This window comes from Pinus tabuliformis, chromosome 7, assembly GCF_031772625.1.
Source record: "Pinus tabuliformis cultivar Carrire ecotype Pingquan chromosome 7, CPIR1, whole genome shotgun sequence".
NCBI lineage: Eukaryota > Viridiplantae > Streptophyta > Pinopsida > Pinales > Pinaceae > Pinus > Pinus tabuliformis.
Window position 1 is genome coordinate 1,106,945,942 of NC_142293.1, and position 16,772 is coordinate 1,106,962,713.

The window sequence follows — 16,772 nt, forward strand, 5'->3', positions numbered from 1 at the left end:
AAAGTGCTTTTTATTATTTAATTGGAGAAAAGGACAAAAAGGGGCAAAAGTCACTTGGAGAAAATAAGAAAAAATCACTTAGTGACTTTATCAATTAAAAATAAAAATAATAAGGTGCTTCTAGAAGATTGGAGAAAGATCCAGCAAATCTTTAAAAAGGGAGAGGGGGTCACTTCTCAATCATTCTATTATATTCATCATTTCTCTGAAAATCAATTTGGCTCAAGTGAGTCTCGTGCAAGGGTTTCAAGTGTAACTCTTCAGCTGATTTCGGTGGACTTAGAGTGCCACCCTAGTTGGCTCTTTGGGAGAGGTCACTTCAGATCTTCCGTTTGTGTTCAGTCAAGAAATTTGCAGGTGTTTGGAACAGATTTCCAGAGGAGAAACCCTTGGTTGAAGGGGTTAATATTCTGAGCTTTGGTCATTGTAATTACAGGATCATCTGCAGGGGGTTGAGTTTCCATTTGTTGGGGGTAGAATTACTTGGAGAGGACACATTATTTCTGGATGCTGAGTTTATGTTGAGGGGCCAAGTTAGTTTCAGCAGCGCACGTTTTGGTGGAAGCCAAATTCATTTGCAGTAGTCGAGCTCATAAGTGGAGGTTGAGTTTCTCAACAAGGAGGCCACATTTATTCTTGTGGAGGCCACAGCTATTTCATGAAGGGCCAAAGCTATATTCATCTTTTGTATCGAGTTCGTCAATGTGAAGGCTGCATTTGTCCCCGAGGAAGTTGATTAATTTTGTTGAGGACAAAAATCCTTGAGAGCGTCATGTTCTTTATGAAGGCCGAATTAATCTGGAGGAAATTGAGCCAATTTGTCGGAGATGCTCACAGGTTCAAGAAATTAATATTTGGCATGTAATTTCTTGATCAAATTCAATAAAATTGTGCTGGGCTTTGGGAACTCTATTAAAGGTTTCATTTTTATTTGCATGCCAAATATTTGAAGAATATCCCTGCTGTAAATGTTTCATTTTATTAGCATACAAAGTGTTTCAAGAAATGCTTGCATACAAAATGTTTGTCAGAATGAATTAAAAAAATTTGGCAAGTTGAGTTAGCATATTTTAGCAAGGAACATTACAACATATAACCCCATTATTGTAATATGCATGCTAACTCTTGAAATTGGAAGAGTTCCAAGGTAACTCAAGAAAGTACACTATCACCTCATACAATGTCTCTGCACATCAGGTTAGTGCTTCCTAAACCCATGGGGGAGTCCCTATGCATTCTAGAAACATAATAGGAACCTGGGAGACCAAAAAAATTTCCAAACTCTAAAATATAATTGCTGTGATATAAAAATCAGACCTAAAATGTGCGTAAAATTAATACAGACAAGAAGCTATAATGTAGATTTACACCTCATCATATAGTTCCTCCTTTGAAACTGTGCAATCCGCCCTTTAAAGTGCAGATCTGTGTGTAGAAATATAAAAAAACAGCCAGCTTTAAGTCTAAGTAACTGTGACCATAGTGCCTTCAATTCCATGGGTTATGCAGTACAAAATCAACTAAGCCAGATTAAGTCCCAATGTTAGTTGATTCAAAAAAAATCAAGCAAAAACATCCAACAACTAAGATCTAGCCGCCAAAAAAGATGTTACCTTTATTCCAAAACTGCAAGTACAAGGTTTGGAGATAATGGCTTCAACTACAAAGCACTTCAAAGGATGTCAGACTGCTTCCAAATAGCTTTCTCCCACCAATGTTTAGCTATAAACAAGTGAACAAAACGAGAGTGACCTATAACTCTCAATGAATAATATGTTCTCTTTCACTCACTCGAACCAAAATGTAAGGTATGAAGACAAGAGAACTCCAGCAATAACAAATCTCATGAACCAAAGAACCCCTCTCCTCACTACCCCACTAGCTTTTACAGAATAGTCTTGGTGGTGTACCTATAGCACAACCATCAATAGAAGAGCTAAAGATAAGTCAAAGAAAGCAACCCTCAACTAGGTCACATGAACAATATAATGGAAACCCATCATAATAGACAAAATCTTACTAAGAAAAGAACTCCACCAGTGAAACTTCCTTGAAGAATAGCTAAGGTGGGAGAGTAACACTCTAATCTCCAAGAATAACCTCCAAGACTCCTCAAGCAATTTGTGTGCATTCAAGGTATATAAAAAAGTATTTTCCTGATAAATAGAAGCCAAGAAAAGCTCCTCCAACTCCAAAAATATCCTCCTCAAGACATGCACTCCATCTCCAGGTAATAATAGCATGTGTTAAGAAGGAAAGCACACAAAAATCCTTCTGAACCCATGTGCTCCATCTCTAGGTAAAATAGCAAGTGTGACCTGACTAAAGGTAAAACAATACCAGCAATTATATGACCTGATTGAAGTGAAATAGACTTGAATATGTCCTGATTCCTCAGCAAGGGAAATTGAAAAGCAATGGTAACTGTGAATTACATAATCAGTCACAATCATCCAGAGCATCATACAGTGACAAATAATTCACAGTAACAATGTACAAATATGAGAAATTGTATGAGCTAACTGAAGCAAAATAAACAACAAAATGTCCTGCACAAGAGAATAAGACAACACCTTGGAAATGTCGTCTGAATACTGTCTTACAGAAGATCCATTGACTGTTGTTTCTTCAATTTGTTTATCCAATAAGAATTTTGGTCCCTGTAAAATGTAAATGCACCCATCAATCCTGAATTCAATTCAATTCAAACCTCAATAAGAGAAAAGTGATTGTAATTCACTGTTGACAAGGTATATTGTAACAATTATTGGGTGCTTTGTGATCCAATATGAAATTCAGCAACTATAAAAACATAGATATAATCCTGCAAAAATACTATTTATGTTCCACCTTTTCAATCCTTAAATATAACAACTTGTCCCTTTGGAGATTTATTCACTATTTATTATTTGCTCAATATGAAGCTGAAGTGGCACTTCCACTGAATCTAAGGTATGTAAATGAGGAATCACATTGATCAAAGTACTACATGTTAGAAAATGTAAAGTGGCAGCAATTATAACTTATTTTCTTTAACCTTGATACTTGCTTGTGAAACTTAGTTATCTTCTTTATGTTCTTTAGTTAGATCTTTTCATCAAACAATATCAAGAAACAACAACAATAAAAGAGGACATAGATATAGGCTCTCAGCCAAGGCAAAACCCCTCCAAGGGGAAAACCCGGAAACTCTTCTCTTCTTAGAATCTGCTTCAAATGAGATACAGTGACCCAATCCCTAGACCAAGTCCTTCTCCCAGTACCAAGTCAGCCCTTCCTCAAGACCTTCCCTTAAACTGCTTCTTCCTTGCAACTTTGACGTGCCAGCAACTGCGCAACTACTTGACCCAACAACTATGTCCCAACAACTACTGCAGAAACTCTATATATCTTCCTTTTGAGACCTTCCTAGAGCAAAACAACTCTCCCCAAAGTCAAAAGGTCAAGACAAGAATTTCGCTCTACCCAGCAACTTGTTCCTACAATTCTGCTCCCCAGCAACAACTTCGCTCCCAAGCAATTCAGACCTGCAAATTCAGCCTCTTTCTGGCTACAGAAACCCTAGCTCCTTCGCACGTGTGAGAGAGATAGAGCCCAAAAACAACAAAAATTTTCTTCCCTACTTCTCTTAGACTTTCGCTCTCCTTTTTCCAGCTTCCCAGCTATAGATCGTACTCTTTCCTTGATAGATCAAACTTTTGAGTGGTGTCTCCAAATGAGGTTGAATTGCTTCCTTATATAGCCTTCTCAAGGGGTTGAATTCCCTCCTTTAGGGCGACTTGTACTCTTGGAGATTCAAAGACTTTCTAGACTCGAAATTGTTGGAAAATGTAACTAGGTTTGGTCTTCATTTAATGTATTTGAGTCATCTTGTAATGTACTTGTCAAAAGAATAAAGAAAAGAATTATTATTATTATTATTATTATGACTTATTAAAGCATGGGTTTCATGCTTGGGTCATCATGTTTTAGGTCAAAGTCCCCATTGAGGACTTCTAGGATTTATTATGAGTTAATAGAGTCATTGTACTTTTAAAGAGACCCTTCTTGGGCTTTTGAATCATGTAAAAAGGTTAAGTATTGAGTCAAATATGAATTATGTTGTCTCCACACCAAGTCGGCCTTAAGATGATCAAGTCGGCCTCAAAGAGGGCTATTCGACCTCACCAAAGGGCTATAAATGAAGCAATTCAAATTCCATTTGAAGCACTCTCTCACAAGCAAGTTCGATATCTCCTTGAAGCTGGAAAATGTGTGAAATAGAAGGAGGAAGAGAAGGAAGTGCGAGTTTGGTCTAGGAGAAGGAAAGGAAGAAGATCGAAATTTTGGTGTATCTATCTCTCTCTCTCATACCCTGAACTTTAAGATCGAAGTTCTCTTGTTGATGCCGTAGCCAATTGTCGTATGTTGCTCCTACCAAATCAAAGTATAGGTTGAAGTTGTTGGTGTTGGGTGTTGTTGCCTCAGGAAGTTGTATTGGGCCAAAAATCGAAGTTCTTATGTAAAGATTTCAGTCTTTCAATGAAGTTCGAAGTCTCCAAAGCAAGGTCGAAGTGGCTAGGTTGAAGAAAGTGTTGCTACTGTTGTTGCTACTACCAGGTGAAGTAGGATCATCTGCAAGAGAAGAGAAAGGTTGACTTGGTGTGAAGGAAAGTTTGTGTCAAGGTCTAGAGCCTTGGAATATCTACGAAAAACTATTGAAGGAAGAATTACTAACTGGGTTTTCGCCTAGAGAGGGGTTTATCCTTGGCTGTGAACCTATATCTGGTATCCATTGTTTTATGTGTTTTTGCTTTGGTAATTGTTTGATGAACTAAAACAAAGAAGATATAAAGAAACCTAATAAGAATTCAAGAACATCACAAGTAATTATCAAGTATAAGAAAATCTTCCTGTCTTTCAGTCTTTCTAATTTTTTATCATGGTATCAGAGCTTTGGTGAAGCAAGAAGGAAAAGGCAGTCTCAAGCACTTGATCAAGGAATCATTCAAAAGGATTATTCAAGGGAAGAAGTCTACTATCTTCAAGGACGATGTCCAACACAATCAAGGGAGAGAACAAACTTGAAGGAGCCTCTAACTACAGGTCTTGGAAAAAGAGGATTGACCTCATCCTTGAAAAGAACAAGGTTCTAGACTTGGTCAAAGGAAAAGTAAAGAAGCCTACAGATGACTCCAATGATGTTGATAAAGTGAAGTTCAGAGAATTAGAATTAGTTGCCATGACCCTAATCGTGGAAGGAATAAAGGACAACCTTGTTCCGTTTATAGCCAACATTAATCATGCTCAAGAAATGTATGAGGGCCTGTCAAAGTTATTCACTATTAAGAACAATGGTCAAGCAGCAAGCTTGAAGAATGAACTAAGGACCACAAAAACGACTAAAGAAGACGCAGCAGCCTACTTCTTTGTGTAGATAGCAAGAATCAGAGATGATCTTTTGGCCATTAATGAAATTGTTCCAGACAAAGAACTCGTGATCACTGATCTATTAAGATTGTCACCTACTTGTGGTGCATTTACTGCGGGACTTAACAGTTGGAAGGAAGCTTCCACTTTTGAAGAACTATGGACTGCCTGCAATCAAGAAGAATTAAGGATCTCACTAGTTGCCAATCCTGAACGAGTTTCAAATGCCTACACTATTCAACAAAAAGGAAAGAAACCAAAAGGACCAAGGAAGAAAGTAGATATGTCCAAGGTAGAATGCTATCAATGTCATAAGAAGGGTCACTATAAGAGTGATTGTCCAAACAATCCAAAGTATAAGAAGAGAGATAGAGATCATGCTAACATTGTTGAAGAAGAAGATCCAAAGAAATCCAAACTAGAAGTATCTGACATAAGGGACTTACACTACTAAGTCCTTTGCTTGTAGTCTTAGATATCTTATTTTGTATTTTTTGATGTTTTAGAATTTATAGGTTTTTAACATGTTTTTGGAAAAGACATTCTTTTTGTTTTTATAAGTTTATAGGTATCCCTCAAGCTTTGGAGGGAGCCCCCAACATCTCCCAAAGATAAGTATTTCAATTGCTTTCAATTTTTGGTTTTAAGTTTTGATTATATTAAACACTAATCACCATTCTCCCTCTATTGTCTTGATTAGGAAAACATCTACTATATCCTCAAGGAGTATGGAAGAAAGCCACCCAAGATAAGGTTTGTCAAGAAACAAAGGTATGCCTTAAACTACAAAACATTGATTTCTTTATAATAAATGTTTATTCACTTAACAATCTATTACTAACATTGTTATGTCTAGCTATATTGAATCATAATGATTCTTGTTTTGGGTGATTCATCACTTGAAAAATCTACCCCACTCAAATTCTTAACTGGTTATAGAACCCTAGACAGGTTCTCTGAAAAACCCTAACCTAAGGGTATGCTAATGTGAATGTCTGAAACCCTAAACTGCTTAGGGTTATTGAGAAATGTTACTTGAAGTTTTTTTATTGATGATGTCATGTTTGGGGTTTTGGTATGATCGACGAAACCTAACTTGTTAGGGTTGAATGATAAAGTCTAAAAAACTGAACCTTTGAAGTATTGGTAATTTTGGGTTTGCTATGTTCTTATATTGAAACCCTAATGCATTAGGGTTTGGTGGATAGTGTAAGCAATACCCTTATAAAGTCTTAGAAATGATTACCTTGGAATGTGTGTTTGTCCAATCAAACCCTAGTCTAATCAAGTTTGTTGTATGCCTAACTCTTATTGATATTTGTGAAGTTGGGTTTTACTAACACATGATATGAAATGCCTATATGATGAAGTCCTAGATATATGAGTTGACCTATTTGTCAGTAGCCATGAATCCTAGGGTTTGGAACAAAACCCTAGTCAAAGTTTGTTTCTCTAGGATGATAGTATTTGTGAAATTCTAGGGTTTTGGAGTTAAACCTTAGTAGAAGTGAAAATCTCCAGATGACAATGTGATAATCTGAGATTTGTGTAAGATTGTTGAAATCTGAGTTTTAATTGTGATTGATGTTTGATTGACAAAACTAGGGTTTGCAACTAACCCTAGTGGAAGTTGGTCATGTTGATTAATTCTCTTGTATGAAATCTAAGATTTGTATGAAACCCTAGTGGGAAGTCTAACATATGAATTCTGAAAGTTGTTAGATGCCTTGTAGATCTATATTTGTTTGAATTGTTTCTAGGGTTTGCTATATGTTGTAGTAGAGTATGTCATACCTTTGAAAGAAACATTGAAACCCTAGATGTAATGAAAGTTGTTATGTAGTAGTCTAGGGTTTATGACAAAGTTCCTAGCAAGATGTTGAAGAGTATGTGTCTCTTGTTTATAATTAAGTTTGGGTATCTGATATATATAAAGTTGAAATGCTTTTGTAATTCTGATATGGCTAACTTCATGCTTCTATAGATTTGGTTGTACTTGCTATCTAAGTTGTGCAGGTACACAATCTTCAATATGGTGAAGATGTTCATTGATGTGATAAGCAAATGTGAATAATGATAACTCTGATGAAATGATGGGAAGCCACAAAAGATTCTCCGATGTCGAAGAAAATAAGTTGATCTCCCTAGGTTAAGAGGGAGCCTGAATAAGAGAGATCTCCCTGAGATTAAGAGGGAGCCTGGTGTGAAAAATCCTAGATCTAACAATCTCAGGAATCCTACTGCAACCAACTGAATCTACTTCACTTAGATCATAAATTACATTACAAACTTATTTCAGATTTCTTCTTGAAACGTTGAATTAAATTATTGAAGTAGCCTACAACAAATTAATATGATTCTGAAACATAGAAATTGAGCAAGGAAATACAAACACATAGGACACTGTTATTTTTGGACAAATGTCCCTGGAAAAACCCAATGCGAGAAAACCGATGCAGCAATTATAAGGGTTTATTATTATTAAGCAGCAGTGAAATCTGAGTACATCTATGGATGCCCAACTGTCAATCCAAACAGCAAGAAAATATGGCTGAGATATTCCCTAAGCAACCCCGGCACTCGTGTTCCCTGCACTCACGTTCCTGCACTTGCGCGTCCCTACACTTGCGCGTTCCGCTTCTAGCACTGCCACTACTAACACTACATCCGTACTACAACTCAGTTGCTAAGTGAAGCAACTGAAAACACCCAAAACTGGATAAGTATCCCGTGGATACACCTTGGTGTTGAAAATCTGACTGCTGCTAGAACCACACTGATTTCTGAAGCTCTGCGCTATGCCTCCATGCAATGTTGCCTCTCTACTCTGCGCTGCTCACATTCTGGCACTACTAACTACTGCATCTACCAAATCAACACTCCATGGCACTAATTGAGAACTCCTTCATCCCGCTACTACTGATCATGGGCTCCTGTAGCAAGGCAATGATCCAAGAGGTGGGCTCCTCAAGGATCCTGCCCATTTGTAGATCTATTGAACTACAGTTCTAAATCAACCCACCTCCCTCCTGGAGGTATCTTGGCTGTCATGGCGAACTCGTCCTCTTGTTCGATCTTTGCATCTGCAACCTTAGGATCGTGCTTCTCATCCTAGTCCTTTTTCTTCAAGGGACATTGGGATCCATAGTGGCCCATCTCACCACATCCGAAACACTTCACCTTGAAGATGTCCGTTTTTCATCTCTATTGCCCCTGCTGACCCTTCGATGCAAGGGCTGCATTCTCCTCCTCCTCCTTGGGCTTCGACCCACTACTATTGCTGCTTCCGTCAAGTTTGACCTTGACCAGATCTCTCCTCATCTCTTCTTTTTTTAGAGCTGCCCACATCTCATCCCAATTAGGCAATGTTGCTTTGCCCAAGATACTCTGGACAAAGACTTGCCACTCATCCGAGACAGAATTTAGGGCCAGTCTCATTAACTCTTAATCATGAGGTGTATGCCCTGCAGCCGATAACACAGCTGTTTATTTGCAAAACAAGAGTCCGCATCGTGCCTTGGAGCACGACTCCGGAAGAGACTTTTTCTGGGAAGAAGCCTGATATTGGTCATCTTCGTATCTTTGGGTGCATTACATACTCCTACATACCCAAGGAGAAGAGGACCAAACTAGAGCCCACCGCAGAGAAGGGTATCTTTGTGGGCTACAGTGAGACCTCAAAGGCCTTTCGGATTTACATTCCTGCACAGAGGAAAGTTGTTGTCAGGCGGGATGTGAAGTTCGAGGAGGACAGGGCCTTTAGGAGGTCACGGGAGTTAGAGTATCTGGATCAGCCAGACCCTCAACAGCAGTTGACTCAATCGCAGGGATCCAGTGGGCAGGGATCAGGAGGATTCAGAGGTACATCTATGAGGATGTCAGGTCCGTCAGTGAGCAGTGGCTCGCCGAGCCAGAGGGGTGGTGCTCCAGGCAGCATGCAGAGCAGTCCACAGAGCAATTCACTAGGGAGTCCACTGATGGACAGTTCACACGGTACCTCAGCTTCTACAGGTTCAGGTGCAAGCAGGAGGACAGCAGACAGACAGTCAGGAGTTCAGGCTCCTGATGATGATGAGGAGGAGGAATTTCATTCTCCAACGAGAGAAGTACGCTCAGGGAAGAGGAAGCCCAAGTGGCTTCAAGACACCTTGAGAGATGCCACATCTGTTGCTGAGCCTAAGAGGCCGGTCAGAGAGAGTAGACCACCTGAGAGGTTTTGTAGCTATATGGCAATGGCTACCAGCATCCTTGACTCTGAGCCTTCTAGCTATGAGGAGGCAGTTGGCCAGCAGGTCTGCAGAGAGGCCATGCAGGAGGAGTATTCTTCTATCATGAAGAATGATGTTTGGGAGGTGGTGCCGAGGCCTGAGGGCAAATCCGTGGTTACTTCCAAATGGCTTTACAAGGTAAAGCATGCTGCAGATGGCAGCGTTGAGAAATTCAAAGCGAGGTTTGTGGCTAGAGGGTTCTCCTAGGTAGAGGGAGTTGATTATGAGGAGACCTTCGCTCCCGTGGCTCGATATACTTCGATCCGCTCCATTATATTGATAGCAGCAGAGATGGGTTGGAAGATCCACCAGATGGATGTGAAGACTGCATTTCTCAATGGCTTCATACAGGAGGAGGTGTACATTGAGCAGTCACAGGGCTTTGAGGTGCATGGGAAGGAGTCCCATGTGTGCAAACTGAAGAAGGCCCTTTATGGCCTGAAGCAAACTCCCAGAGCTTGGTACTCTAGGATAGATTCATACTTGCAGGGGATGGGTTTCACAAAGAGTGAGGCAGATCTGAACCTTTACTATATTGTAATTGGTGAGGAGCCTCTCATTCTGGTGTTGTATGTGGATGACTTGGTCATTACAGGTGCAGAGAGACTCATAGAGCGCTGCAAGAGAGATCTTGCGGCGGAGTTTGAGATGAAGGACATCAGCTTGATGCATTACTTTTTGGGTTTAGAGGTGTGGCAGGAGGAGGGGCATTTCTTCCTGGGGCAGGGGAAGTATATTGTGGACATCCTTGGCAGATTCCACATGGAGGATAGTAAACCCATGTCGACACCGATGATCACCAACTGGAAGAAGCTTCATGCTTCGAATTCCGAGTTTGTGGATCCCACATTGTACAAGCAGTTGATTGGTTCCTTGATGTATTTGGTCAACATTAGACCAGATATTTGTTTTGCAGTCAACACGATGAGTCAGTTTATGTGTGAGCCTAGGAAGGTTCACTGGGTGGCTGCAAAACACATTTTGCGGTACTTGCAGGGGACAGTGGATTATGGTCTGGACTACAGGCAGGGGGATGGAGTGAGATTGGCAGGTTATACTGATTCTGATTGGGCAGGTTGTGCTTCTGATAGGAAGAGTACTTCAAGGTGTTGTTTTGGGTTGGGTTCGGCAGTAGTGTCATGGTTCAGCCAAAAGCAGCAATCAGTAGCATTGAGTTCAGCGGAAGCAGAGTATATGGCAGCCAGTCTAGCTAGTTGTGAGGCCATCTGGCTTCGCAAGATGTTGTTTGGCTTATTTGGTCAGCCGTTAAGACCTTCAGTGATTTACTGTGATAATCAGAGTTGCATTAAACTCATGGAGAATCCAGTGTTTCATGACAGGTCAAAGCATATCGGGATCAAATATCATTTCATCAGAGACTGTGTTCAGAAGGGCGCTGTGAAGCTTGAGTATATTCCCACTGATGAGCAGGTTGCAGATATTCTTACCAAAGCCTTACCACGGGGCAAGCATGACTACTTCAGAGACAAGATGGGTGTGGTGAGGAACACCTTCCTCGGTAAGAGGGAGTATTAAAATTTGGTACCAGAGGACAGGTGGTTCCCTAAGGCTTTGATCTTTGGCCTAGGGAAAAGTGTCCAAAAGAATTTAATTTTTTCTCCTAAAGTGACTTTATAATTTTTATAAAGTCAAATCTAATTTAAAAGTGATTTTAAGTGATAAAGTTACTAAAGTCTAATTTTAAAGTGACTTTAATAAAGTCAATGTAAAATTAAAAAGGAAAAGTGACTTTGGAAATAAATGACTAAGTGGATCTTTATTAAAGTAGGGTGAATTAAAAAATAAAAAGTGAGATTTAAATGAGCATTTAATCTCAGCCCTAGATCTCAATTTATTTCAGCCATTGGATTTAGGGATTCCCCAAAAGTCACTTAGGGTTAGATTAAAGGAGGAAAAGGAGAAAAAGGTCATTCATTCTTTCATGAGCAAATTGAGAGAAGGAGAGCAAGGGAGATTTCTGGACAGGGAGGAGGAGGCAGCAGCTTGGCACACATTCCAAGGCAGCATTTTAGCAAATCCGTACAGCTGAGTTAGCACAAAGTGAAAGGCTGATATTGGGCACGATTTTCTAGAAATCCGTACAACAAGTGCACAGAAATCGAGGAGCAGAAATCCATACAGCAAGTGGTTGTACCTTGGCACGCAAATCGAGGCAAATTCGTACAACTGTACTGTTATTTTTTCTGCATGCAAATCGAGGAAATCCGTACAGCGTATTTATGGCAGTTTGCACGCTTTTCTAGGAGGCCGTACAGCATTTATTACTGTTCCGTTTTGCTGTTTGCAAGTTTTTCCGGTTGGCTGTGAGGCACGGAAAACGAGATAAGTTGTAAAATTTTGATTGCTGATTTTTTGCTAAATATTTCTCACTGTAAAAAGCATTTCCAGAAATAAGAAAGAGCTCTCACACTGGTTTTCCCCAAGAGTTGTAAGGGGTTTTTTCCAGGGTCACCTTGACCAAAAATCACTATGTTTAAATGTGTTGAATGGCTGTTTGTATGTGTTGATTTTTATATTTCTGCTTTTTCGAGCATTCTGTAAAATTTCCAGAATTTGTGTTTTCAGCAAAATTTATTTTCCAGTTGTTGAATGTATGGATATGGGAAAGGGCATTTAACTATTTTGGAGAAATAAGGTGAAACTGAAAACCAGGGTGGGAAATGAGAAATTTTTACAAATCTCACCTTTTGTTCCAAGTACATCTTTCGCTACTCAGAAGATCCCTGATACAATGTGGCCAAAGCATCCCACATCTTCTTAGCAATTGCTCAGCTAGCAACGTGGCACACCACGTGATCCTTAACTCCATCCAGGATCATCCTCTTGGCCTTTGCCATTTCAAATCTGTACCTCTTCAGCGAATCTGCATCTGCAGGGACGGCTACCACACTATCAACATACATCTTAAGGGCATGCTCATCTAGAAGGAAGGACATTCTAGTCTTCTAGATGACGTAGTTGGAAGCTCCGTCCTACCTGTCCTAATCCCTCAAGCCACTGGTTGCCATATCCTCCGAAAACTATCGAACAGCTCCCTCTTTCTCCCTACTGCGTAGCTTCTAGGCTTCCTTACGCACTCCTTGATGGAGCTAGTAAATCTGTTGCTCCTCTGTTGCTTAACAAATGAGAAATATTGATTTCCTCGGCAAGAAATCACTCAAGAAGTATTCCCTCACTATGTGATCTGCTTCCTTCTTCCGACGGCTTTTCTGCCCAGCGCTCAGTGTTGATTTGGGGTAGCATCGAATGTGCTCTAGCCACGAAATTTGGTGGAGAGATTGGGGCACATGAGATCTCCAATACCCAGAAAGAGTTTGGGTAGATTCTAAACAGATCAGGAGATATTAAAATAATTAATATTTTTAATGGAGTCCCTAAATCTAAACTTAGGGAAAATAAAATATTAATGTGTACTAATATGAATCTGTGTTAGAATGGTCCAAAAGACATGGATCAAACCAGATCTAATCTTAGTCGTTGATCAGGGACTTAATCTCGGTCGTTGAGATGTCAACAGGAAAAGTATAAGAGGAGGCTTGAGAGTCACTTGGAGATTACACCAGAGTGATCAGTCATTCTATTCTCTAGAGCGGGGTTTGGTAAGAGAGATAGAATCAGTGATCGGGAGAGCAGCTGAGGGGCATTGAGTACAGAGGAACAGAGAAGGCAGAGATTGTGTCGGGAGAGTAGCGCAGCAGCCAAGGAGGGTGACGCAAAGCCAGCAAGGGTTCACGCAGGGCCAAGCAGGGGCAGCCAAGTGCTGCGCAAAGCACCAAAGGGGCCAGCGTAGTTGACACAGAGGCTCCCAAAGCTGATGCAGGGCCTCCTGGGGCTGATGCAATCCAAATTGGGCAGACGTTGGGGTTGCAGGAGCAGTTTTGTGCTGAGGAGCTACAGGAAGGGTTTTCCGAGGTTTCAACGAGGAGATTTCTCTCAAACTGTGAGATATAGCTACTAAGGAAATTCTCAGTTGGGTAGGCCAGTTACGGCACCCAGATTGTACTCTGATATTGCTTAATAAGAAAACCCTCAAATAGCTACACCGATTTTCCCGCATTGGGTTTTTCCGAGGACATTGGTCCAAAAATAATGGTGTCATGTGGTGTGTTTGTTCTTGTTTCTTTTAGTTGTTGATCTGTAATATGTTGAGCATGCACTGGTGTTTATTTTCAGTGTTTACCTTGTAAATAACTTGTTAAAGCAAAATTAACAAGTAGGTAGGAATAAATCAGAATAAGTGCATGAACAGTTTCTAAATGAAGTAAACTTAGAAACTTCAACACTTAGCTTGCAGAAAAATGCGTCCCTCTAGCTCTGCATTGATAATCTGCGTGGTTCCCTCTGCCTTGGCAAATTCTCAATCTGGTAGTCTTACCTCTCTATCAGCTCAATCAGAGAGTGACACCCACGAAAATATAGCCCTCTTGGCTAGAACTGCGCAATCCCTTAGGGGATTCAAACTGTTGCTTGTTGCAGCATGTTGACCCTTGCTTCAGTGCTAGATCAGCTCTTCCTATTTCACATCAACAACTTTGATACCATGTGAAAATTCCTAGATCTAACAATCTCAGGAATCCTACTGCAACCAACTGAATCTACTTCACCTAGCTCGTAAATTAAATTACAAACTTATTTCAGATTTCTTCTTGAAACATTGAAGTAAATCACTGAAGCAGCCTACACCAAATTAAATATAATTATGAAACATAGAAACTGAGCAAGGAAATACAAACACATAGGACACATTTATTTTTGGAGAAATGTCCCCGGAAAAACCATTGCCACAGTTCCGAGGGTTTACTATTATTAAGCAGCAGTAAAATCTGAGTACATCTATGGATGTCCAACCGGCAATCCAAACAGCAAGAAAAGTTGGCTGAGATATTCCCTAAGCAACCTCGGCACTCGTGTTGCCTGCACTCGCATTCCTGCACTAGCGTGTTCCTGCACTTGCACGTTCCTGCACTCACATTCCTACACTCACCTGTTCCCGCATTCACTAGTTCTTGCACTTGTGCGTTCCTGCACTCGCGTTCTTGCACTGGGAATAACTCAGCCTCTTGCTACTGCCTCTTCGGATCTAGAAATCTTCCTTCGAATCGTTGTCCCTACCCTTCTACTGCAAAAATTCTCTTCGATCAGAATTTCCTCCTGAGAACTTCTCACTTCAGAAATTCGATCTTTGATCTCTTGGTGTATTTTCCAAATGACTCTCAAACCCCTTCTTATATCTTTCTGTTGGATAACCAATGGCCTATATTAACTCCTAATCAAAGGCTCATATCATTTTGACTTGATCTCCATATTTATCTAGAAAATTCACCCACAATTAGATTAATACCCATTAATATTTTAATTTTCCTAAGTTTAGACTTAGGAACTCCATTTAAAATATTAATTATTTTAATATAATTGTCTCTAAGTGAAATTTCCCAAAACGGTTTTTGGGTTCTTTGGAATGCATGTGCCCAAGCCTCCCTGCAAAATTTGAGGCTTAGAGCATGTTGATTTGGAGTAGCATCAGATGTGCTCTAGTCATGAAAATTGGTGGAGAGGCTAAAGCACATGAGATCTCCTAGACCCAAAAATGGTTTGGGCAAGTTCTAACCGATTTGGGAGATATTAAAATACTTAATATTTTTAATGGAGTTCCTAAGTCTAAACTTAGGAAAAATAAAATATTAATGGGTATTAATATAAAACCGGGTTAGAAGATTCCAAAAGTCATGGATCAAGCCAAATCTAATCTTAGTCGTTGCTTAGAGATTTAATCTCCGTCATTGATGGACCAACGAGAAAAGTATAAGAGAAGGCTTGAGGGTCAGTTGGAAGATACACCAAGAAAGATCAAGAATTCGATTTTCTAGGGCAGGGTTTGTTGAGGAAATTGAGTGAGTGATCTGAGTTGCAGCTAAGAGGCAGTGAATATATAGCAGAGAGGCAAAGTTAGTACCAGGAGGATCAGCGCAGAGCCAGCTAGGGGCCACACAGAGGCAATCAGGAGTTGCGCAGAGCCAGAGAGGCCAGCGAGTGAGACGCAAAGGGTCCAGGGGCTGACGCAGAGGCTCCAGAAGTTGACGCAGAGGCCAGAAAGTCTGACGCAGGGCCTAGAGGCAACGCTAGAGGATTTCGTGGGACAAACTGGAGCTGGAGAGCCGAATAGGGTGACGCAGTACCTATCAGAGTGACGCAGAGCAGCAAAAGCTGCATTGTTGATGTGGGATCGTTCATTCGGTGATTTAGCCGGAATATCTGTCTTCGACTGAGAGGTACTACTACCAAGGGCATTCACTGTTGGGTGAGCCATTTTCTGGCACCTAGGTTGTATTCTGAAACTGCATAATAATAAAACCCTCTGAATAGTTGCGCCCGTTTTCCCGCATTGGGTTTTTCCGGGGACATTAGTCCAAAAACAACGGTGTCACTTGTGTGCTTGTTTACTTTCAGTTGACGATCTGTATGTGTTGATATTGTACTTGTATTTATTTTTAGTATTTACCTGGTAAATAACTTGTTAAGTAATTGAACAAGTAGGAAAAAATAAATCAGATAGTACAGGAAGAATTTCTAACGGGTTAAACTTAGAAATTCAAACATGGTATCAAAGCGTGGTTGCAGATCACAGGATAACTGAAGGCATCGGCCGACCAGAGCAGTAGCAATGGAAAACAGCTGTCCCAAGTGACAGAAGTTGTTCCTAGCAGAAAGCGGCAAGGAAGGGGTGACACAGAGGGCTTGCGTCATCAGTTCAAGCCAAGTGGAGGATCAGCGCAGTGGCGAAAAGGAGCAGACCTGACCTACAAAGTGCCCGGTCATCTTTCTCAGTCAGGAAGGATTGATGCTGTGGCCAAGAGGTGCAGATTTTTCTGGTGTCGGGATTGCGCAGAGCGTAGAGGCTCAGTTCTTCAGTTCTTAGGGCATGGGGGCTATGGGTAACTTGCAAGACCAAGGTTGAGGGAGTTGCTACCAAAGCAGATTTCTAGACAAGAAATATGGATCAGTGGTGCAGTTGCACAAACGATCAGAGTGGGGCAACTCGACATAGGCAGAGGGATTTCCAGAAGGGAAATCGAG

The 16,772-nt window shown here is 40.6% G+C and overlaps 1 protein-coding gene across 7 annotated transcripts in view; it reads right to left on the reverse strand.

Annotated features, from left to right (window-relative positions):
* The window catches only part of LOC149251416 (Rab3 GTPase-activating protein catalytic subunit), a 361,557-nt gene that overhangs the window by 262,322 nt on the left and 82,463 nt on the right, over nucleotides 1-16,772 (reverse strand). For 6 of the 7 annotated variants that reach the window (XM_089459427.1, XM_089459426.1, XM_089459425.1 and 3 more), the window contains one exon: nucleotides 2,574-2,660. The exons of the other annotated variant lie outside the window; for it this stretch is intronic. In XM_089459427.1, coding sequence (XP_089315553.1) covers nucleotides 2,574-2,660 — 87 coding nt within the window. The remainder of the gene's footprint in view (nucleotides 1-2,573; nucleotides 2,661-16,772) is intronic. 7 annotated transcript variants of the gene reach the window in all.